At 51.0% G+C, this 24,227-nt stretch overlaps 7 protein-coding genes across 7 annotated transcripts; 5 read left to right on the top strand and 2 right to left on the bottom strand.

The window, feature by feature from the left end:
- Positions 1 to 430: 430 nt before the first annotated feature.
- Positions 431 to 2,758, top strand: LTR84_010074 (uncharacterized protein; the record flags this gene model as incomplete). The annotated part of the gene is made up of 6 exons (XM_064853612.1): positions 431 to 487; positions 566 to 682; positions 731 to 1,276; positions 1,342 to 1,999; positions 2,053 to 2,248; positions 2,434 to 2,758. 6 exons carry the CDS (start codon positions 431 to 433, stop codon positions 2,756 to 2,758), a joined length of 1,899 nt encoding a protein of 632 aa, XP_064710011.1.
- A 3,068-nt stretch (positions 2,759 to 5,826) lies between these two features.
- Positions 5,827 to 8,412, top strand: LTR84_010073 (uncharacterized protein; the record flags this gene model as incomplete). The annotated part of the gene is made up of 2 exons (XM_064853611.1): positions 5,827 to 5,847; positions 6,139 to 8,412. The coding sequence occupies 2 exons, from the start codon at positions 5,827 to 5,829 to the stop codon at positions 8,410 to 8,412; spliced, it is 2,295 nt and encodes a 764-aa protein (XP_064710010.1).
- Positions 8,413 to 8,814: 402 nt separating this feature from the next.
- LTR84_010072 (uncharacterized protein) lies at positions 8,815 to 10,565 on the bottom strand (the record flags this gene model as incomplete). The annotated part of the gene is made up of 2 exons (XM_064853610.1): positions 8,815 to 9,748; positions 9,820 to 10,565. 2 exons carry the CDS (start codon positions 10,563 to 10,565, stop codon positions 8,815 to 8,817), a joined length of 1,680 nt encoding a protein of 559 aa, XP_064710009.1.
- Positions 10,566 to 11,780: 1,215 nt separating this feature from the next.
- Positions 11,781 to 13,842, top strand: LTR84_010071 (uncharacterized protein; the record flags this gene model as incomplete). The annotated part of the gene is made up of 8 exons (XM_064853609.1): positions 11,781 to 11,968; positions 12,022 to 12,146; positions 12,216 to 12,298; positions 12,355 to 12,371; positions 12,427 to 12,529; positions 12,638 to 12,743; positions 12,796 to 13,603; positions 13,659 to 13,842. 8 exons carry the CDS (start codon positions 11,781 to 11,783, stop codon positions 13,840 to 13,842), a joined length of 1,614 nt encoding a protein of 537 aa, XP_064710008.1.
- A 1,762-nt stretch (positions 13,843 to 15,604) lies between these two features.
- LTR84_010070 (uncharacterized protein) lies at positions 15,605 to 16,441 on the top strand (the record flags this gene model as incomplete). Its single annotated transcript, XM_064853608.1, has 1 exon — positions 15,605 to 16,441. One exon carries the CDS (start codon positions 15,605 to 15,607, stop codon positions 16,439 to 16,441), a length of 837 nt encoding a protein of 278 aa, XP_064710007.1.
- A 2,011-nt stretch (positions 16,442 to 18,452) lies between these two features.
- On the bottom strand, positions 18,453 to 23,075 carry LTR84_010069 (uncharacterized protein; the record flags this gene model as incomplete). Its single annotated transcript, XM_064853607.1, has 1 exon — positions 18,453 to 23,075. The coding sequence occupies one exon, from the start codon at positions 23,073 to 23,075 to the stop codon at positions 18,453 to 18,455; it is 4,623 nt and encodes a 1,540-aa protein (XP_064710006.1).
- A 563-nt stretch (positions 23,076 to 23,638) lies between these two features.
- Positions 23,639 to 24,203, top strand: RPL26A (60S ribosomal protein L26A; the record flags this gene model as incomplete). The annotated part of the gene is made up of 3 exons (XM_064853606.1): positions 23,639 to 23,657; positions 23,718 to 23,830; positions 23,931 to 24,203. The coding sequence occupies 3 exons, from the start codon at positions 23,639 to 23,641 to the stop codon at positions 24,201 to 24,203; spliced, it is 405 nt and encodes a 134-aa protein (XP_064710005.1).
- Positions 24,204 to 24,227: the final 24 nt, after the last annotated feature.

Below are 24,227 nucleotides of genomic sequence, written 5' to 3'. Positions count from 1 at the left end.
CAGCTCCTCGGGATCGGGGCGCAGCATCCGCTGCTTGGCCCGATCTTAACCTCAACTTTCAATCTCTCGTTCTCGAAGTCGAATAGGCAACACAACGCAGTCAAGCTTGCGAAAGCCATGTCTCAGCATAGCCTGATTTGCTGGCACATGATAGAAATCCCGTGTATGATGAGGGGTTTTCGTGCAAGCTCCTGCTCGACATATGCTAGCCGACGCTTGGTTCTTTCTGACTCCCCCTTTTAGACCGGTAAGGCTGATTCCAAAGGGGCCCTGCGAGATTTACATCTCAAGTCCTCTGTCCAAATGCCGTATCACATATGTCTGCAGCTTTCAAGACTCGTGGACGCGGATTTTCTCTACCACATAAGCCATAAATCTTAACTGCTCAAATCCAATCTACTACAGTGTATACTTCTGCGACTAGAGTGCGATGGGAAGTAGACACGCTGCATTTCCTGCCCTGGAGGAGAGATACGCAGATATTCAGGTACCATGGTCCAATCCACAGTCATCATTATCAGCAAGCATATCCTTGCACCTGGAATATCAGCTGAGCGACCAATAGGACCCCAATCTTCGCCGCCGTCTTATATTGCAAGATATTGACCGCCGTCCATTCGGTCAAGCTCATGTTCGCGCTGTTCTCGTTGCGGGAACAGGGTTTCTCACAGACAGCTATGATGTGTGTGCAATGTCGGCCCTTACGCTGGCGCATCACTGACCTGGGCAGATCTTCGCTATTGGACTATGTTCGGAAATGCTCGGTTTCACTTATTTCCCCGACAATGGTAACAAGATTCCGCAGTCTGATGACACTCTGATCAAGGTCACCACCTCTGTTGGTACTCTTATTGGTCAATTGTTCTTCGGATGGCTTGCCGACGTCGTTGGAAGGAAGCGAATGTACGGATATGAGCTTTTGATCATCACCATGGCCACCCTCGGTCAATGCATTACTGGACCTTCGCCAGCCATCAGCATCACTGGCCTGCTAGTCTTCTGGAGAGTTCTGATGGGGCTAGGTATTGGAGGCGACTATCCTTTGGCAAATGTAATAACGAGTGAGTATTCCCTTACTAAATGGAGAGGGACCATGGTGGCAGCAGTCTTTTCAACTCAGGCTCTGGGTCAATTCCTTGCAAGTCTGGTGGCCTTCATCGTCATCGAGTCATTCAAAAGCCAGACCCACAATTCATTCAATGTCTGTCTGGGAGAACGCTGTACCAAAACTGCCGAGGGGCAGATCGCTGTGGATAGGATGTGGAGGATCATCATAGTAAGTGCAAATAATTTCCGATAGTGCTCACTTCATACCATGGCGGTGCTAACTCTTATGGAAAGGGTTTTGGTGCCATACCGGCTCTCATCGCATTATACTGTCGGCTCACAATCCCAGAAACACCCCGTTACACCTTTGATGTGACAAGAGATGTTGAACAAGGCTTTGCAGATTACAAAGCCTTCTGTATGAACACCATAGGCCCCATGAAGGGCCAAGGCCAAGTTTCAGCGGACCGAGAGAATGTTCGGAATCAATTGAATGATCAAAACCTAGGCGGACTTGATGCCGAAGCGATTCCCCCATCTTCCTGGTCGGATTTCAAAAGATACTTTGGAAAAAGAAGAAATTTACTCACCTTGATCGGCACGGCAGGGTCATGGTTCTTCCTCGATGTTGCCTATTATGCCCTCCTCTTGAACAATACCATCTTTCTCAAGCAAATGGGCTTCGGTGGGGTATCCCATGAGACGAAACACACCATCTACACCATATTGAGGACCGGTGCCGTTGGAAACCTGGTACTCGTGGTGGCAGGAGCCATTCCAGGATCAATCCTCTCAATTCTTCTCGTCGACAAGATCGGACGCAAGCCAATCCAGATATTTGGATTTGCGATGATGACCATGCTTCTTCTCATCTTGGGAAGCGCTTTCAACTCAATGAACAACTCGTCACGAGTCGCTCTGTACGTGTTGATACTCATCTTCGTCAACTTTGGTATGTTATCCTCGTCATCAAAAGGGCCGGAACTTGCTAACAATCTGTTGAAGGCCCAAATACCACGACTTTCATTGTAGCTGGAGAATGCTTCCCCACCAGATACCGAAGTACAGCTCACGGAATATCAGCAGCTTCCGGGAAGCTCGGTGCAGTGCTTGCTCAGGCCCTAGCAGGGCCTTTGAGAAGAGTTGGTTTCAAGGAGGGAGAAACCGATGCTTCCCCTTGGCTACCACATGTCATTCAAATGTGAGTTGGCCTCTAGATCACCGATCACCCGGTGGATGCTAGATATCGTGGATCATTGATTGTCTACCCTGCAATCGTTGAGTATGGCGGCCGACACGGCAGGAAATAGGATCCGTGATCTACGAATTCTGTTATGCCCTCGGTACCGATACGTGAACGATGATGTGACTAACATCCCCTTACAGACTCGGAGCATTCGCGTTTTTAGGTTTATTGACATCATTGCTGATCCCGGAAACGAAAGGTAGATCACTTGAAGATCTTGCTGGCGAAGAGTACGCGGAGGACGAAGGAAGAGGAGATCCCTCGTGGTATTCAAGGCTTTGGTTGAGATTGAGAGGCAAGCAAGAAGGTAATGATGAGAGGGTCGATGACGAAGGAGACCCTGAACCCAGCATATTTTCAACATTGCCGAAAATCAACGGCTCACAAGGCTTGCTCGGCGTGGAGAGTATCCGACCAGGAAAATTTGAGACGACAGGGAAGCATGATCTGAAGCAGATAAGGTAGACGACGGGATTATCAATCAAGATGTGGACATGGCAGCGTCGAAGCACGAATATGGCGGGATATAAATGGTGGCCTCCCATTCACGAAAGGTCTAAATCGCGAAAATTGCAAAGACAACTTCACTATATCCTCACCTAAATCCTTATACTTTAGACCTCTATTCCTCAAGAAAGAACTCTTCTAATTCTTCTAAGTTAGCAGTAATATATTCTCTATACTCTTCGTGTAGTCAACATAGTAGTATTATATAGAATTATGTGCCAAGGTAAATAGAGAAGTAGATACTAGGTCTAGTATGAAATCGATTCGCGGACACTTAGGTATATCTACGAACTTCGTCTAGGACAATACTACTACTCCGTACTTACCATGTACCTACTGGTAGGTAGTTATCATGCTGGGAATGGGAAAGGCTCACATAGGCACGGTTATCGAGATGCGACGGGCCCTCACGTACGGATACTACGGAGTGCCTGGTGCCTCGTCCCACCCAGAATGGAGTATCAGGAGACGACGAGATGGGAGACTAAAAAGCACCGACCGTTAGACTAGCACGATAGTATCAGTCAGTGTCCAGAATGTGCGCTAGCTGGCTAGTAGCAACCACCGCCGCGCATGATTATTCATCTCAGACGGCCGTTGTAGTACTGCGATCGAATTGATGATTTCGATGTTTCAAACCCGTTGGACCAATCAGCCAAAGATGGCAGGGGGTGGACCAGACTCGCAAAATCATCAAGGGCGACATCATGGTTTCCGCGTAGGGTAGGGACTAAAGTGTACGTCAAAAGAAATCAGGTTTGGTCCTCGGGTGCCCACCAGTGCAATAGATTGATTGATAGACGAGATTCGTCAGGCTTGTTGAATGCACAAGGCGATTCGTGGAGGGCGAATCAGTGGCCATTGATTAATTGTTACTAGGGGAAGGGGAAGGGGAGTTATTATTTTTCGCCCAGCTGAGTTTTGGAGGGTTAGGTGGTAGGGTTGAGCTGGACAAGGGTTCAGTGCGAAACCATACAAATCCTTTCAGCCTCAGCTTGGGCTGTCGACCCCAACCGGGGAAAGGGTTTTCCAAAGCCCTTGGCGTCCATAGTTTTAGGTATGAAGCCACTAGAGGAAACATGTCAACTCGGGGGTGCCACGTGGATTGAGAAAAGCCACCGACGAGAATGGCGAGGATTGAAGCGAAGTTTGGACGCAAAGAGGCATGCGATGAAACTACGGATATGGATATGCAGATGATAATTAAAGCCCTTGTTCCGTGGAGGAAGCGAAATCAACATGGGAATGGATACTCGGTAGATGATGACAGTTGCCATGGCCGGAGGCTCCGAAAAGGCTACGGGTGAGCAGGGGTTAAGCCACTCCAGGCTGAGAGCCTTGAAGCGAAAGGCCCGAGGTGAAGGTCTAGCCGTTGGAGGCCAGGGAGCAGCCGGAGTCAGCGAAGAATGATAGTCTCGGCAACCTGCGGCGTAGATAGATACCTTTGGACACTTCAAGGTCCATCACTGCTGATCAGAGCACCCATGTGTGACATGATTCACTTACTCGTAGGTACCTACTACTCGTCAATAGAAGTGGCGTGGGGAACTTGAAGTTCCTACCTGGGCAAGTACTTGGTACTAAGAACAAAGCACCGGGTGGGGATCTGAAACATTGCAAACACCACCGTGACTGCAAGGCAATCTGGGTTATAGCACTGACATGCTCAAGACAGGCCCTTACTTATTAGGGAGCGTGGTTCAGCAATCAAGCGAACACGGACAATAGGCGAAAAGGTTTTCCAGCTGGCTTGTGTCGCCCATGCGATACGAAGCGAACCCAATGAGCCATGAATGGGTTGTGTTGACCAGGGTGCCAAATGGAAGAAGCAAAAGAAGCGAGAATAGCAGAGTGACAGACCAGGGTGTATCTGGAAAAAGAAGAAGCGCCCAAGCATCGACTCCCAATTGAGCGAAGCCTCTGTACAGATTGAGCAAGATGTGCTCCAGAAGCACGGCGAGGGGACCATGATAGCCGTGTAAACTTCCCTTCTCGACCAAGGAAATACAAATCATGGTGACTTTTCCCGGGGGATCTAGGCCTGCCCAGCAACAACTGGCAGCTTGGTCCATTGAGATCGCCGAATCGGCGGGTGTCAGTTTCCAAATCTCAATATCTGTTCTGGGTAGGGTTGACCCTGGGAGGTCTGGAAGTTTTATGCTGATAGCTGCTAACTAGGTGGTCAATAATTCTCCAGAAGGTGCAAATTCCAGGTAAAGGTCCCGGGAGGGATAGGCTCTAGTCCACACTATCAGGCTCAGGCTGGCGGCCACCGCTCGTGTGCAGTTGCTGCTGAACCGAAGATGCTCACGCCACAAGTCATGGCGCTCGCTCGGATGAGATCCCTAGGCTCGACACACCCCTGTCCAGGCCCAAGTTTGGGGTGCCGGGCTGCAAGCTAAGAGCCGCTAGCAGTGACTCGTTCGGGCGTCGCCTTTTGCATGCTGGGTTGGAACCTGGATGGAGCGTTTGGAAGACTCAGCCAGAGCCCATTGACCCGAGTCACTGAGATGGCCATCATCATCCTTTTCAAATAAATCATCACGTCGGTCGGTCCAGCCCGCCCGTCCCAGTCCATCACTCCTATTTCCAGATAATCATAATAACATAATAACCACGCAAAGGTACGAGTAGCTGAAAGGACCCTCGGAGCGCCTCACCTTCACCTTGACAAGCACCTATATCCTACCATCAGCATTGATCAATATCCAACCTCATTTCTCATTCCATCACTACACGTCCTCGACACCTCATCTTGGATCAATAATCATCAGGTATGTTCGACTCTGATTCCTCTCCATCCCACCATTGCAAGCGACAAGCGACAAGCGAGAGTACGACATCCTTTTAGTGGTGCTAAGGGTCAGCTTATGTCGTCATGTGTCGCAGGAGCCCTGCTCGTGCAACACCTCGCCTTATCCTCCAATTTTCCAAAGGGGTCCAACGTGCGACAGACATTTGTCTGACCTTACTGCACAAAGAGTCGCCTACACTTATCATTATTATCCTCTTTCCGTCCAATTTCCATGATTCTCGCGGCTCGACTTGTTGGTTGGTGGACATTTTATTTTCTTTGCGCGAGCTGACATCGGTGTCTCTGCCCAGTCGATTCGAACAACCCATTGACTTATTTTCTTCCCCGGCTTGTCGCATCGGCCTGATACACTCACTCTCTGCTCAAGCTCGAAAGTAGCTGATCAACCGCTTTCTCTACCGCCTCATTCCATCGCAGGCGTACGACGACCGCAGAGCTAGACTTCTTCTCCCTGCAAAAAAAGACGGCAATGAAGCCGCAATAAGAGTTCAAACTGGCGCCCACCTACGCAACCTCGTATCAGCCCATTGTGGCCCAATCGTCCACACCCAACGGCCATTTCAGTAACAATCCCTCTACCTCATATCAATATCAATATTCCGATTCTCAAGCCGCCGCAGCCTATCGAACCCAATCAAAATCACAACGGAAAGACGAGCAGGCCTCGGACAAAACACAGTACTCCACCCCCACTCTATTAACACCACCCTACGTGTCCGCAGATGCGGCCGTCAACGATCAATCTCCTATAGCTCGGGATCAGTCGACCAAATCGACACCCACATCACAAACTCTACAACACAGTCCTCTTTCCATGACTGAGCCTGAAGCTGCCCCTCAGCCAAAACCGGACGATGTTCCTGTTGCGAAGCCGAAACGTGTTAGGACCGGATGTCTGACTTGCCGAGAGAGGCACCTCAAGTGCGACGAAGGTTTACCGAATTGTCAGAACTGTAAAAAGTCCAATCGCAAATGTAAACGTGGGGTTCGCCTGAACTTCATCGACATCCAATGCGAGAACCCACCCTACTTACTTCCCAAAACACATGATTGGAAGGTTACATTCCAAGATGACTCTCGCGACATTGCTTCCGAGTATAGAGGTGGGTTGGAAAAGTACCATCCTCTGGAACCAGAGCAAAAGCGACAACGACTAGATGTATCCGGCCTGGGTTATGACTATGCTCAAATCTCAGCACCAATCATTCCACACCAACAACTCCCAGCTCCGTCATCCTATAATAACTCCTACGCCGAACAATCCCAGGCTATGTACACAAGCTCAGCAAACCAAGCCTACGGTGATGCAACTAATGCCCTCGCTCCATATTCGGAATCTGCTCAATCTATACGGCAGCCCTATGAGCAACCTATTCTGGTGACCACTGAGCAAGACCAAACTCCCCCGTATCTAGAAGATCGAAATGAAGTTCTGTATATGCAGGTCTTTGTCGAGGAGGTCGGATTATGGATGGATAGCATGGACGCGGATAAGCATTTTTCTCGTCGGATTCCGTTCCAGGCACTGAGGGAACCCATGTTAAAGTATGCTCTCCTGGCCTGTGGAGTTCGCCATTTGACCCTCGTCAACTCTGTCTACCCAGAGGAACATGCCCTCAATTATTACAACTCCGCGACTCAACTGCTCCTCAAATCGCTTCAAAACCCCGACAGAGATAGCGTTTTGTGCGCCACAACGGCTACCATTCTTAACGTCTACGAGGTCATGTCCGAGAAGGCTCTTCAACGCATGAATCATATTGCTGGAGCACGAGCATTGATCAAAGAATGTCGATGGGATGCCACCGCTACAGGTATCGGTTCTGCGTGCTTCTGGCTAAACGTCGGCCTTGAACTGTTTAGCTGCTTGCATTTCAATTGGGGTGTAGCTTGGGATCCGGACACATGGGGCATCGATATGACCATGAACCCCCAGCACATGGGTGGAAACGAGGATGACTGGACCCACAAAATCCTCTGGATCTTATCAAAAATCACCAATTTCCGCTCATCTGCCCAGCCACGCTACCAAGAAGCGAATGTCCATGCCGAACAAGTCCGTCTGCATCAAAGACACCAGCAGTGGTTAGGTTTGAAACAGTTTTGCGACAGATGGCATCAATGTGTCCCTCCTACTATGCATGCACTGGCTTATGTCCCCACCTATATGACCACATCCAAGAGTGCATTCCCCGAAATTTGGCTGATCAAGCGGACGACAATCGTCGCAAACCTGTTCTACCACACGGCGATGGCTGTCCTCGGGGGCGTTCACCCACTCAAGGATATAGAACCTCAGACACAGACCGAGATGCAAGAAATGAAGGTGTACCATTCGAGACAAATATGTGGTATTGTTGCTCACGTCAAAGACCGAGGTGTCGCCTCGGCATCCATCAGATGTCTGGCCGTTGCCGGGGAAAACCTCACAGACCGTCGCGAGCAAGAAGAGGTCCTTACCATTTTTGACAGGATAAAGAAGGAAACTGGCTGGCGAGTGACTTTCATCCATGATGACCTAAAGGAGAAATGGGGCTGGAGTGCCCAAGAGTTTGACACCGCGAGCTCAACGTCTTCAACCTACTTCCCAGCATCGGGCTCCTCTGCACCGTCCGCTGCATCGGCTGCTCCGCCTCGACCCAAGTTCCCCGTCGGAATCATCAACCCCCTGTACAAAAATGCAGACTTTTCGGCGCAGAACCCGCCGTACCAAGGGAACTATGTTCCTCCAGCTCCTGGACATATCATGCACAGCACCTCCGGTCTATATGGTTTCTCTGGCATTGCAGCGATGTGATACCTCGGTGTTGGTGGTCTTTACATTTAAAGAGCATTGTGCTCTGTCCTGACCTCTCGCAGGGAGGATTTTCTTTACTTTTGTTCTTTTTTTTCTCTCGAGCAATCACATCTAGGGCCAGCAGTCCTGCAAATATGGAGAACGGGTCAATGGAACTGGAATCGGATTATGACTGGGTCCCAGGCTTTTGAAGATAACAATGAATGAGCATATGTGTATATGGGTCAGGATCCACTACAGAATATCACGTTAATACTGAACAATTCATCCTTCAAAACATGATCCTGATGTTCGTTTCCTCCCTCACATCCACGTGAAATCGATGACCTTCCCAACGAGAACGTGCTAAGTGAAATACCGGTGGAAGCCTCTGCGAACCAGAACGAGAACCCACGTCTAACCTCAAGGCAACTCCAAAACGTCCTTGAGCGTCGCCAGGGCCGCGAAGAGATCGTTATCGTGATACTTGCGGGCATTGATCTGCAGATCGATGGGGGCATTGGTGAAGTCGGCCTGGGCATACAACTCGCGGACATGGTTGCACTCGTCGCTCAGCGGCGTATAGTCGTCGGGGTAGACGTCGGCCTTCTCGGCCTTGACGGGCGTCGGGAACACGACGCCGGGGTAGTCGACGAAGTTGTACAGGCTGGTGTAGGTCCAGTAGAAGGCGGTGTCGTGGGCGGAGGCGGGGCCGACGAACGCCGGGCCGATGACGACGTCGACGTCCTGCTCTTCCCACGCCTTAGCGAACGCGAAGCGGAAGGCGTCGCGCTCGCCGCGCTGCGCGCTCACCTGCGTCGCCGTCAGCATCCCGTGTGGCTCCGCGTCTTTCCAGATCCACGACGACAGCGGGTGCATCGGTTCGCCGGCCGCCGTGATCGGGTCGATCTCTCCTTTGCCCGCGTCCGGCCAGTAGATGCGCCTGATCTGGGTCCACGCCTCGTGTGCGCCGTACGGGGTGAAGCTCTTGACTTGGAACTTGCCGCCGTGTTCGGCCGCCGAGAGTTTCTGGCGCGCCCATGCTATTGCGCGCTTCACCGGCGGTTGGGGGTCGATGAAGCCGTCGTGTTCGATGATGCCGATTTTGAGCGGTCTTTGTGCTGCGGCGGTCTCGAGCCCGGTCCAGGGGATGGGTACGATCCGAGGGTCTTCTAGGTAGGGCTTTGCGGAGAGGATCAAGCGTGTGAAGAGGTCCATGTCGCGAAGTGTGCGGCACATGGGTCCGCTGGCGCACAACACGTTGAGCTCTGCGGGAAACGTCCCGGCCAGGAAGTCTTTCATTGGGAGTGTGTACGAGGTTGGTTTGAAGCCGTAGATGCCGCAGAATGCTGATGGGCTTTTTTCGGGGTGGAGATTTTGTTAGTGAGGCTTCTCACTGGAAATCGAGGAAGACTCTTGAGAACTTACCCACGAATGCTGCCGCCAATATCGGTGCCGACACCTATCACGGAGCCTTTCATCGCAATCAATGCGGCCTCGCCACCTGTTGAGCCACCAGCTGAGAGGTGGATGTTATAGGGATTCAATACTCTGCCCCAATGGCTGTCACTCTCGAGGTGCATTATCGTCTGTGGCTGATTCGTCTTGCAGTAAAACACCGCACCGAGGTTCCGGAGGATGCGAACCATTTGGCTATCGTGCTCGTTGTACACGATGCTACTGAAGAATCCCATCGACGAGTACGTGCCCGCAATGGGCATATGCTCCTTAATACTGACAGGAACTCCGTGGAGAGGACCAATGGTTTTGCCGTTCTTCTCCAGGTAGTCGTCGAGTTCCTGCGCCCGCTTCTCTGCCATCTCCGGGTACCACTGTGTGAGGCAGCATGTGAGTTGGTGGGCGATGATGGCGCGCTTTGAGAATGCTTTTGCGACTGTCACCGCGGTGTATTTGCGTGCGGCGATAGCTTCGGCCAGACTTATTGTGTCGTAATTCTCAGTGATTTCGATCTCTTCAGCCGTCAGGATGCCACTGCTGGCAGGGATACCCGTCACGTCGGCCGGTGGGTTGTCGATGATGGATTGCGAGACATAGTACTCGCGGGGGATCTTCTCGTAGAAGGCCCGTAGGAGAGCCGTACGCTTCTCCTCATATTCTGGTGTTCCTTGAGGGATCGGTTTGGACTGCACGAGGGGGTAGAGTTGAGCCACCATGGTGAAGGAAATATATGTATATGAAATTTCACCGAGGTACTTTATTGAGCAGACACTCGGGGCAGTCCTTGGATGCTTGCTGCTCAGACTCGAGATAGGTTTATGATCACAGATCGAGTCAGTCCCGCCTCCTGCTGTTTGTGGTCAAACTTGGGAGGGAGAAAGGAAGGAGGCAGCTTTCTCTCCTGCTGGCGAGAGAAATAGATGCTGTCCACGATATGATACGAGTTGGAGAACACATCCTCGCTCGGAACTCACACAGATCAACACAAGTGGGATCACAAACCTTGTTCGACAACCTCCTCGCGGGGTAGCTGACACTGGGAAGGGCTATCTCGTAACAATTTCATGACGGCGAGATAGCGGATCCAGCCCATCATGCAATAGATTCTCTTGGAATGATTCCGCCCAACGGAATTGTTTAGAAAGTACCATTCTAGACGCGTGAACACGTCTAGATGGTTGGGCGAAAGCGACTATCTCCTGCACCAACATTTTAGTTGGACAGTTGTCGTTAGATGATGGCGATGGGCGGAGATGGGAGCTCAACTGCTGCTTGGTAGCCAATGATGGTTATTTGCGACCCCTGTCAGAGACTATCGGACATCGGTATCTGGAGCTATGAGTGCCACGCGACGACAAAGAAGAACTGGGGTACCGAGTATGTCACCCATCTGTGTCACTCTCTAGCCTAACCAAGACGTTGGCGTTATCTCGTATGATCCTGGCCATTCAGGTTCATTTCCATCCCCTGTCAAGGAGGTAACTAGTGCCGCCGTTTGTTTGCCTTCTGCTATCTCCAACTTTACCCAAAACCACTTCTCTCTCCGGTTGAATAGGTTACCATACGAGTAATCATTCTAAATTTTACACGGGACGTAAGCATTCGCAATCGAATGTAGGTTACGGGCGTCGAAAGAGCCATTTTCACCCTTATCAGTCAACGTAGATATCTCCACTGGTCCGAAACTCTGGGAGATATGCTGGAATTCTAGATCGTTTGCTGGTCCAAGAAACTACCTGGGAAGGCTTGTATACTAAGATCCCTACCGCTCATCAGACGCTATCCGACCGTAATGATAACTCTCTCCGAATGAGGAGAAAGATAGTCGGGTGTAACGCGCAAGTATAAGTATCCCCAACGCTTCCCTTACCTGTCGCTCTTATTCTAGCAAACTGCTGCAAGACCAAGTCATCATACTACATCTGCCCATCATGACTCTCTCTACTGATGTGGACAGTGTCCCTGGCACCATCCATCTCGTCGACTTGGACCACTCCATGCGCGCTCAGCATGCTCAAGGTGGTGATATTGTTCTCGATCCCTCCCCTTCATCTGACCCCGATGATCCGCTCAACTGGAGTCCTCGGCGCAAGCTGATGTCAACTATTTGCGCGAACCTGTGAGAATATACCTTTATAGTCCATGGCAGACATATACTGACGATTCATCAAGGTATACGTGGTGGACTGGCGTTGCTGTCTCTACGGTGTACTCGGTCCTAGTACCCTTGAGCGTGCAATCAGGCGTGTCCATTTCTACCCTCAATGAGGGAACTGGGTACATGTTTCTATTTCTAGGTGAGAAACCGCAATGTGGAGGCGAATAGCCACAAAAGAGACTTGAGCTAATCAGAAATGAATTTTCAGGCTGGGGTCTCCTCTTCTGGCAGCCTTTCGCACTACGATTCGGAAAACGCCCAGCGTATCTGCTTTCTGTTCTTGGAGCCATCGTAAGCAGCCAAATCCCTTACTTCCAATGGGCACGCCATGCTAATAATGATCATAGGGCACTAGTATTTGGAGGTAAGAGCCGGCTTAGATCCGATCTTTGCGCCGCAAATGACTTACCATTTCCCAGTGCCTATGTCAAGAGCAACGGAGAATGGATCGCAAGATGCATTCTCATGGGATTCTTCATTGCACCTATTGAGGCCCTCCCAGAAATATCAGTGACCGACATTGTAAGTATTTTCTTCCTTACGAGAACCTCGTGGTGGCAAGTGCTGCCAACCGGATCGCACCACTGCCCAACTAGTATTCCGAGAACTTATGGCTGATTGAATATGTAGTATTTCACCCATCAACGAGGCACTTACATGGGTCTATACGCTTTCTCACTTGCAGGGTCGAATTATGCAACTCCCATCGCTTGTGGCTGGATTGCTGAGGGTATTGGTATGTCGGCTTCTCGCACCCACAAGCCGCAGACGTGCTAATGATATTCTAGGTTTCAAATGGGTATTCTACCTCCCTGCCATATTCCTCGCAGTTCTCTTCGTGTTTCTTTTCTTCTTCATGGAAGAGACCAATTACTATCGCAAGGCATCTGGCATTGTGTCCGAGACTTCGTCTCCACCTCCGGAGGCCATTCTCGGAGAAGACGCAGAGAAGAATCCAACCGTCGGCAAGACCATTACCAGCACTGAGAACGGTGAAATTCATGGCGCCCCAAAGACATATATGCAGAAGTTGTCGATCTGGACCCCTCACCCCGGCCAGGGCATGTTCTCAAGGGCAATCCGGAGTCTGAAGTACCTTGGCTGGCCCGTCATCTTCTACGCCGGGTTCTCCTACGGCTCGTACTTGATCTGGTTCAATGTCCTCAACGCCACTGCCTCCATTATTCTAGGTGGCGCCCCGTACGGTTTCAGCGCGTCTATGGTCGGTACCAGCTACGTTGCCTGCGTGATCGGCGTCGTTGCCGCATCATTACTCTCAGGCCCAGCCAGTGACTGGCTGACGATCAAATTGGCTCGACGAAACAACGGCATCATGGAAGCTGAGCACCGACTGTGGCCCTTTGCCCTCTGTGTGATCGTCGTGCCCGCCTCGCTCATCCTGTGGGGTGTCGGTGCCGCACATAAGATCCATTGGTTTGGACTGATCTTCAGTATGGCTACACTCGCGTTCAGCGTCACCATGGGTGTCTCGCTCAGTGTCAATTATATGATTGATAGTTATCACGACATCAGTGGTGATGCGATTGTGACGGTCATTATTGTGCGAAACACCATGTCTTTTGCTATCAGCTATGGGTAAGTGCCAAAGCTCTTCTCTCTCCCCTTAGTATAATTCTAACTGTGTCAACAGTATTACTCCATGGTTGACCGACCTCGGCTACCAGAATTGCTTCATTTCAGCGGCATTCGTCGGTATGGCCGCATCTTCCGCGTTTCTGATCATGATCTTCTTTGGCAAGGGCTTCCGTGTTCGAAGTGCTGCCAGGTATCGGGAACTGGTTGCTGCTAATACTGCCATCGCTGAGGGCAAGTGAGCGTCTTGATTATCGCTCATACGTGTTCATTATATCGTTGAAACGTACTAGTTATGCTCAACGACACACCTTATAGGCTACATAGTCACTAGTAGCTCCTAAGTCGATTTCATCGTCTCATACATCTGAAAAATGTGGTGGATAGAGGTCTTACATGTATTATTCGCTCTGTGGCTAGTGGCTCGTTAAAGTACTATATTACTCTCGAGCATACGCGTTACAAGTTACAATGGACTAAAGGTACTCCATTAACTAGAGTGGAAGTACGAATAACGCTAGATATAAATAGCGGCCGCCTACTCACGAAATACCCAAGTCAAACGGGGAAAATTATAAGAATTTTGTCACGGGGCACCTGGTCCGATGGTATTCGGGAGGCCGCTCGCGACAATAGATTTACTAGAGTTCCTAGAATGCCTATGGCGCGAGTGTAGTTAGGAACTCTCCGTGACAAACAGCTCCTGGCCCCAGAAGACTCATCCAAGACCCTCTGCGGGGTTTAGCGAGACTGGGCTGGGCAAGGATCCGACCTCGTTAGTAGCTGGGTATTTACGGCGAAGCGTATTACATCAAGTACTTAACCGATACCCGAGCCTTCTTATCTATGAAACCCTTTTCCCTCGTCTTAAGTCTTCTCTGTTCTTTGCCTGAGCATCCATATCTTCCAAACCCTGTGCATGCGCTCAGTGGCCATGTACCACCATCATCTGTTCTTGCACCAGGGCATTGTATATGCAATAAAGTGATTGAGTCCACCAACTCGAGATGGGAAATGAAGTCAGACGTACCAAGTTACGCGCCAAAACTGGGTGCCTCACATGTAGGTTTCCTCTGTTGCACGCAGCATGTCTAAGGCGGTGTATTTGTGTTGCATTGTGACGATACTCGCTGGTAAACCTGGGTTCTGTACTCACTCTGGCAGGTCGAACTCGACGGAAGAAGTGCGATGAGACATACCCATCATGTAGCAACTGTACGTCGTCGTTGCGTCGTTGTCAATGGCCAACCTCGGAGGACTTGATTGATCGTCGTCATGCTTCGCATCGCTCGAGGCAATCATCCTCACCGTCACCGACGAGTGATTCACCTATCAGCGACAATGGCTCTCCAACGAGCACCACTACCAATACCACGGGTAGTAGCCGTATTTTGGTTCGAAGGCCTTCGTTCACAAAAGATTCTCGCATGGCAACGACAAGAACCGATCTCTGTCGACTATCTGAGACCACTGCACATGAAATGCTTCGCCATGACATTGAGTCCGTCATCTTCAATCATTTCAGCGAGCGATACTATAGCCTCTTAATCTTGCCGAATTGCAATCCGGATTTTTTCTGGGGCTGGATAAACGACATTCGAAAGCTGATGGTGCAGTACAAGAGTCTCCAATATTCCGTGCTTGCGTGTGGAGCATCGCACCTTCATTTTGTGGATGCTTCCTCTGCGATGCAAGAACTTTCCCTGACTTATTACTCGAACTCTCTTAAGGGGCTTTCGGAATTATTGGGTGGAGTGTCGCAATTAGAAGACAATAATGGTGTATTGATGTCCGTGATGCTGCTTTATCTGCACGGGGTATGTTCCATCTCCCCTCCTTTCCTGCGAATATGTATAGCGCGGCCTCTTTGCTAGGGCGGCCTCTTTGCTTGGGTGCGGTAATGCTTTAGATGGCATGAGCTGACTCCACTCTCCACAGTGCATGGGTAGGGGTACTTACACTGATATCCCACGACACGTGAATGCGGCCATGAGAATCTTGAGGATGCGTCTCCTCAGCAGACCGTCAAATATCAGTCGACCATTTGACCGCCTGGCAATCGAGAGCGTGCTTTACCAGGTCTTCCTTGTCGTTACGGGAGCCTGGTCAGACCCATTTGAACTCGACTATCATTTCGATACCGAGTTCTGGCTTCAAGCGGAACGCCTTCTGGCTAAATCGAACTTGTATCCCCATCGATCCATCAGCTTCAATAGCCCTGTGATTGGAGTTCCGCTGGCCTTGTTCAGAATAATCATATCCCTCAAACAACTATATCAAAACCCATGGGATCATGACGAGGAGGCCATCCACCAGCTGAGAAGCGAGGTGGAAGAATGGGAAGGCGTGGTGCTCAGTGAAGGAGAAACCGACCATCATCTCGAGGATGAAGATGTCCGAGTCAGTCCCGGCATCTATCGCGACGCCGCCTATCTCTATGTTCTTGTTTCGTCCTTGTTGATGGATCAAATTTCGATCGGAGACTGGACGCCGGGAGTACCGCAGGTCGCCCCAAGGGACAGTTGGCAGCTCAAAAAGGCAATCCAGATCCTTCGGGGCCGTCAAGATGATCCAGACTGGTCGAAATGTTTCATTGGCAATTGGCCAATCTATTCGCTTGGCTTCTTCTTAGATGACCCAGAAGGTATCGAGCTAGTTCGGAAAGATATGCAGCAACGATGGGATGTGGTCAGATTCTCCCAGATCATGCGTTTTCGGAAAGATTTGGAAGCCACTTGGGCAGCAAGAGGCACCGTCACAAGTGCTTCGATCTGGGCTGAGTCTCTCACTTTGATCCAAGCCAAGGACCAGGCAACAGATTGGATTGATGCACTGGGTTGAAATATCGTGGCACAGCCCTATATTTTCTGATGGTGGCTCTACTGATCGCTCGGTCTGAGAACCTTTTGGATCAAAGAGTTGCAAGATTGCCCAACAATCAATCTCACGTGACTATCACGTGATTACACTTACTACGCACGGAGGCCCTAAAGAATATCAACGCAGGTAGCATACTTAGATACCACGAGCTCTTCAAAACATCATCTACTTCGACTGTCAAAATCATGATGTTGCAATGGCAGGGCCTCGGCCAAGGGACCATTACCATAGACCTCACCTGAACCGAGCAGTGATTCGTGGAATGGGATATTCGAGAGGGGAAAATAAAAGCGGTGTACTTTACTGTGTATCCCAGAGCACAAGAGGTCCAATGACATGGACTCAGCCAGAAATTGGACATATAAAGTATTTTAAAGAGTGGAAGGGTTCAGGGAAAGTCCAAATCTCAGCCTTGCGGGCGAGGCTGCATCACGCCAAGACCAAAGGTTCCGCCAGTAAGAAATGGCCCTCTGTCCGTTCCCGCAATGCATCTGAACTCATCGCGACTACGCAACAGGACGTCAGAAGTCTTGCAGTTACACAGTATCAAGCATTTCAGTATACCGCCGCGATACAAGAAGGGCGCTGATAAACGAGAAGAAATCGGCTTTGAAATTCCAGTCAACTTCTGCTCAGCAACCAACAATCGAAACCACATCTCCTTGTATTCATCCACTCCACGATCCTCCAAACCCCCATCCACGCTGCCTCACCTCCCTCCAATACACGGCCTCAGGTACCCGACAGCAGTACATCGGATTCACAACCCAGCGCAATCTACGGCAAAACACCCACCCCCATTCCCAACCCCCCGCTGAGCCACGTACACAAGCAACCATGATCACAGACAACCAATTATACTCTCTCGCGATTTTCCTGGGCAGCGCGGCGATGCTGATGATCGTGCTGTACCATTTCCTGGAGGTGAACTCCCAAGACACCGAGAGTGGTGTGGCCAGTGGTGCCAGCGGGGACGCCCTGCAGTCGGAGAAGAGTGGTGTTGGCGCTGTTAAGCCCGTAGGCTTGACGACGGGTGCAGGGACTGGTCCGATAGGGGATGAGAAGAGATGAAAAGATATAAGGCGAGGCTAGGCGAGGCGAGGAGATTGCGTGGTTTGAGGGAAGACTGACTGACTGCCTTGTGGGATGGTCGGGCTTGAAATGCGAGGTTCGGGCGGAAGGGTTAGATTGGATCAGGGGAGGGGCTCGATGCGAGAGAGCGTGGTACATCAGCTTCTGTTCTCTTCGCTCAGAACCCAGCCTGGCGAACGCTGTTGGGCCACGACTGTCGCTCAATGCGAGGTAGTGAACCCCTCACGTCGGACTGCGGCGAGAACAGAGAATGCTGCTCTCCAGACTTGAGCTATGGGCGACCTGCCAGGGAAACGGAAGCGGAAACTGCAGCGAGCCCTATACCATCTATCTCACGGACGGGCAGTGCAGGGTTAGAGTACCATGGCGGCAGCAAAGTGGACTCGAAGCGACGTGGAGGGTTGTCCGGTCTGAATGAAACCCCCCAGAAAATACTATGTATACCAGGCTTGAGCAGATATGTGTCTAGGGGATCAAAATGTAAACCCTTCACAAATAAATGCCAATCAGTAGCGCCGCTAGTTACGGACGGGTGGGTTCTATGCTCTACGGGTTTCTCTCGAGACTCAGGCTGATATGGGAAAGGCAGTGCCAGACACAATGCAATGGCACTCTACAATCACCAAAGACGATGAGTAGAAAAGTGGTGGATATGCAGTATTCTGTATTGTGCGATTCTCATAGTGAATCGTCATGTGACCTAATCTTGAGATGCGAGAAAGGCGATATGCGACTTATCCTGGTGATTCCCACGTGGGTCCGAGACCTTGTCGCAGGGCTTTCTTTGTACTCTGACTAGTTCCGAGATCTCAGTGATCAGTGTCTAGCTTATTCATCCTAATACGATAAATGACCTCGAGAGCTTATACTGGGTACCATCTCAATCGTCGATCTCAACAACCCTAGCGATGGCTGGGTTTTGTTGCAACCTAGTCTTGACCGACTCTCGTGCCAACACGCAGCCTTCGTTTGCCATTCCGGGTCCGAAGTTTGTCTTGAGCTCCGTCAAAGAACGTAGGGTTTCCTCGGCAGTAGCTTTAGGACCAGCACGTTTATCATCACGGTGTGTCTTAAGGAAACTGCGCTGAGCAGCTTCGTCTTCAGTATCATGGGAGGCTGGAAGGAGTGCCATGGTATCAGATGCAAGGTCTTCGTTGGTTTGGGTAGATATCATAGGAGTGGTATTATGTCCGTTTTCGTCGGCAAGGTATCGGGCTTTATCCATAAGGATTGTCTGAGGATCTAAGTAACAAAATGTTCTAGTCTTTGTAGCAAACGGGGGCACAAAACGAAAATGCGACACGTCAAAAGACGGCTTCTTGCGCTTACCGATGTGTTTGGTTGAGGGACCGTCTCCTTGCTTCAGGACGATTATGTGAATGTGATTCAGCGCAACGTGCTCAACCCAGTCTTCGAGATGTAGGAAAGTTTTCACAGGCTGCCACATGCCATCTGAGTCTGCTTTCAGGTACTGACACTTTCTCCACCAGCAAGCGTACTCGCCAATATTGTCTTCCACTTGGCCGTGCAACTTTCTGATGTGTTGAAGGAGGGTTGAAGCGTTGTGAAGTTGAGCACGGCAACACTTCCAGCGACATTTGAAAAGAGGTAGGTGAGGGGTCGAAGGTGAAGGTGAAGGAATAGTGACAGAGGTGACTTGACGCGCATTTTGTTGCATCGCGCGGATTGACATGGTCTTGTTTTTCGCACCTGGTGGACGTCCAATCCTCTTACCAGTACTGCTGAATTTTGGCGCATCAGCAGTACCAAGCTTTGGTGCATCAAAGGTGGCGCTTTTTGGTGGACGTCCTCGCCCACGAGGGACAGTAGGTGCATCGTTGCTAGCCATAATGACACCGGTGACAGGGCCAGGCTGGTCGGATGAAATGTGTGGGGAGGATTTAGGGCGCGAGGCCGAAGGCTTTCGGGAAGGATGGCCAGGTTTCTTTTGACTGTCTGACGCTGGCTCTGAGGTTTGAGATTGACGTAGGGCAGCCAATCTCTTGACCAGAGAAACAGACGCGTCCCGGAGAGGATTCGACATGGCAGAGGCTGAAGAGGGTGCATGTTGAGGGGCAATCATGGGCGGCGCAGTCCTGTAGGTGACAGAAGTGTGATTGGGCGGCTGGGTCTTGGCACTGATTGCATGCTTGTCTGAACTCGACGAAGTTGAATGGCCTGCCGTCCCTCTTCCGTGGCCTCCTCTAACAACGCTTTGAGCTCCAAGTTGAGCCTCACGGCCGGTTTGTTGTCCAGGTTTATTTTGAGGTGGTATTGCTCCAAACTCAACATACGCAACTTGCGGCATTGGAGGTCCACCAGGGTCTATTGCATCCCAGTCAAATGTTGCCAGATCCGAATCAATGTCAATATGCTTCCCCAGAAGACCAGCCATGTGACCGTTCAGAGGTCTCTCTGTGGGATGTCGACCAGAAGCAATCAGGATATCGCGCGCCACTGTCTTTGGGTCGTAGTAAGTCTTGGTCAACCCTTCGGCACGATCGATAGGCTTCGCAAGTACCAAGGGCCTTGCAGGCACCACAGTTGAGTGGATCTGGTGAACAGAGACAAATCCATTCTGACCTGGGGGAAGTGGTCCGGGATGTGGTCCGGGATAAGGGCCAGGCTGCGGACCAGGGTGAAACCTGAATGGCTCAGCCGCATCACGAGGCCCTGAGGGAAACGCTTTGTGAGGTGGCATTGGCGGTCCAGGTATCATTTGTGTCTGATAGTCCTGGAAAGCGTCCGGACCTGGTGGGGAGTTTTCCATGCGCGCATGCTTCTTAGATAGCACATAGTCTTCGTTATCGCTAAGCACGGTCAAGTCAATCAATTCCGAAAAGTCACGCTTCCGAGCCATTGCTTCTTTCGAGCCCATTGGCGGTTCAGGGCGTGTAAGTAACGATTTCTGTCCCTTCGGTGGTTTTGACTTTGGTACATATGGCTGGATATATAAAGGCGGCCTCTCAGGCTTGATCATCAGTTGCCCTTCTTTCAGTGCGTTGGCTTGATGAGGTGGCGGGGTAGGTATGAATTCTAGCCCTGGTTGCGTCAAATCGGTAATCTGTCGGGGCGCTGAAGCTGACTGGTCTTTGGCCGTAGGGTGAGGTGCAGTTGTGTTAGATGCTGGGACCGGTGGATACTCTGCCACAGGCGCCATTTGCTTTGGTGGTTGGGCGACTGGGGTTTGACTTTGCTGCTTTGCAGGTGCTGGGGCACCGTTGAGAAAAGGAACGTTGGCCAGAAGCTGGCTTGCAAACTGTCCTCGATGAAATCTGAACCCTTTCTTCTCCAGGATCTCACACAAGTCAACGTAACTTGGGTTCCCTTCCAAGATCGCATGAATGTCTTGTGGCGTGATTTCTATATCCGCATTCCCAGGATATCCTTTATTGGCGAAGTCCTTGAGACAACTGACTGCGGCCACTGCTAATGCATTCCGCTTATCTTCGGGCCAGATAGTACCTCCACCAGGGGCCTTGGGAGGCAGACCTCTTGACAATACAACAGGTTGAACAGGCTGGGCTGTTTCGGTAGCTGTGGTGGTGGGTACAAGGGCAAGTGCTTGTGCTGGTACCAAGGACGGATCAGAAGCATCCATATTGACTGTGGGAAGAGGTGCATCCACTGGTGCAGAACCACTACCAGCCAGAACAACTCGATTCGTAGCGCCTACTTGTTTTGGGGGTGTATCTTGGCCATTCTTTTTCGTGTACGAACCACGAATGCGTCTCTCAGCTGGAAACCGACCAAGATCGGGTAAGCCCTCAGGGTTGTTTTCCACGACCACCTTGAATCCATTCGCATGGACACCACCAGCACTTTTCGGCGCTCTATTTCGTGGTGTGGATGTATTGCTAGGCGATTGAAATGCTTCTGTAGAGGTCTGGGAAATGACGGACTGAGGCATTGGCCGAGGTTGAGGCGGGAGAGGTGACAGTTGATTCCCTTGGGGCGGCGACGGTTGCATAGGAGTAGCTGCCGGAATTGCAGGGCTCCGAACACCACGCATGTCATCCCAGAGTTTCTGGAACATAGACGGATCTTTAGATCGAAACTCTTTCATCTTCTCCATCATCACCTTCATCTCACTGGCCATCTCTTCCTCGCTGGAAAGCGAAGCTTGAGGCACCACTGGGCTCGCGACTTGAACCTGCGCATTTGACGGGCGAACTTTGGCCGCTTTCTTCGGCGCTCTTGTTGTCTCCTCTGCCCGCGATTGAGCTAAGGCTATTTGCTCTGCTTTCGCCTTTCTTGCCGACTCGGCTTCGGCTTCTGCCTTTCTCTTTGCAGTAGCGTGAGCCTCTTCCTCAGCCTTCTTATGTGCTGAAGCTCGTGCTTCATCTTCAGCCTTCTTAGCAGCAGCTTGAGCCGCAGCTAAGGCTTCAGCTCGGGCTATCTCTCTCTTGCGCTGTTCGTGCTCCTTATGGAAAGGGTTGAATACTTGCGTGGGGTCAATAAAGGCAGACATTTCACCTTGCGCGTCAGTAGCTGTAGCATACGAGGTCGCGGAACTGTCCTCGTCGGCGTCTGTACGTGTCACTAGGTTGGAAATGCTGTTGACAGGAAGGCTAGATTGGTTGGCCGTAGGAATGTTTGTCTTTCGGCGTTCGTTTTGAATCTGATTCCTGCTCTCCGGCTGGTGTGTGGCTGACTCCATGCTATTGTAATTGGAGCTTGGATACTTCGTCTGAGGGAGATTGATTGACTGGCGAGAGTTGGTCACAGGAGCTGGAATGTGGTTGTATGGCGATTTTGTTCTCTGTGGAGTGGGGACCATAGATCTAGAGCTGTCTATCGAGGGAGAAGCCAAGGACTGCCCGGTCGAGCCTGATGACGGATGGTAACGACGGCTGACAGCACCAGCAAGCGCCATTGCTGCTGTTACCGGAGCCTGAGTAGAGGCGACTGACGCAGCTTCACTATGGTAGGGATAATTCATAGACTGACCAGTCCCAAATTGGTTTCGATGTTGATTGACGGGCGACTGTACGCGCTGTGAGGCATGTATGACGGGTTGGTTCAAGTATTGAGCACTATCAGTGAGGCTTTGTCGACGTCCGTGCTGGACGGTACCTTGTGCGTCTGCACTGTCGAGGCCTGATGCATAAGCCAGGTGATTCAATCTCTGGGTATTGGGTGTTGTTGGGTTGTACTGGCCTGTCGCCCCCATCCCTGCAGCCGCCTGCGTCGCGTATTGGCTTAAAAACATTCGCGGCCCATGAGACCCGTTGTGAGTGCCACTGCTTTCCCTCCGCGTTTCGGTTTGATATTGCGATTGTCGCGAGGAGGTGGGGTAGGTGGGTGAAGGTTGAGCGTCCCGTGTACTCCAGTCGTATGCGGATGACCCATAATGAGATTGAGTTGTTTTTCTCGCATCACCGGAATATGATGCTTGGTTCATACGGTTATTATTGGTGTTTGAGGGCTGATTGGCATGGAGGGAGTTCTGCATGTTGGTGCCTTGGTTCCTCGAATCGTAGTATTGGCCATAGTTCGACATTGGGTAAACGGGACATGCCGGGTGGTGTATGGCCAGCTCTTTGAGTAATTACCCGTTGCACTCTGGCTCTCTCTGTCGAGGCGACGAGTGAATGGAGAACGGGTTCGCATGCGAAGATGTGCACAGCGCGTGGCGCACTAGTACCGACCGCGACCGCAGCTTCGTTGCTGCTGGATGTCAATCTTTGGTACTCGATGTATCGGGAGGCATCCTCATCAGTCATAATTGCCTCGGGAAACAACGTCGCGACAAAGACTGATTTGGCCGTGAATGTTTGAGCAGAGAGGTAGTTGATGGAGCGCTGAGCGGCGCGGTCATGGACGGGGCCTCCCACAATTTGCATGTACCACGGTGGGCCATACGGATGCGAAATGAAGACCGGGCTACGGCGGACTGTTGGCACAAATCTGACAGCCGTTCCGCCAATTAAAAGTGAGAGAGCCACCCACCGCAATCTTGGCGCACTTTCCTACCACGCCAGCTGCAAATTCAGTCCCACTGACACTCATTGAACCTCGAATTCCCTCGTCGACGACACTCTTTATTTTCGCCAAACCGCAAGCATGACGAAAGTAAACTCCGGTATGTGGACGACCAATAGCACTGATGCAGTTTTGACACACTTTCTAATCTCTATATCAGGTTTGGCCGCTTCCAGGCGCAAGTCTCGCAAACTACACTATGGCGCTTCCTCCTCAACCCGACGAGTCATCCTGAGTGCTCCTTTGAGCAAAGAATTAAGAGAAAAGCACAATGTACGATGAAATCTATCCGGGAAATAGACCCAATATTCCCAATACTGGTCGAGGAAACTAGGGGTCAGTTTGAGAAATTGTGTCTAACACCCATCAACAGGTTCGCAGCATTCCCATCCGAAAAGATGACGAGGTCACCATCGTCCGAGGCTCCAACAAGGGCCGAGAAGGCAAAGTCACATCAGTCTACCGATTGAAATTCCTCGTCCACATCGAACGTGTCTCTCGCGAAAAATCGAACGGTCAATCCGTCCCCATTGGCATTCACCCCAGCAAAGTGGTTGTTACCAAGCTGAAGCTCGACAAGGACCGAGAAAAGATTTTGGAGAGAGTTGGCAAGGGCCGTGAGGCAGTCAAGTCCAAGTCGCAATAGATGATGTTTACGTTGATGGCTAGG

This window comes from Exophiala bonariae (assembly GCF_035927105.1).
Source record: "Exophiala bonariae strain CCFEE 5792 chromosome Unknown scaffold_4, whole genome shotgun sequence".
Classification (NCBI taxonomy): domain Eukaryota; kingdom Fungi; phylum Ascomycota; class Eurotiomycetes; order Chaetothyriales; family Herpotrichiellaceae; genus Exophiala; species Exophiala bonariae.
Note: the sequence above shows the minus strand (reverse complement) of the source record. Positions and strands in the feature narration are given on the sequence as shown.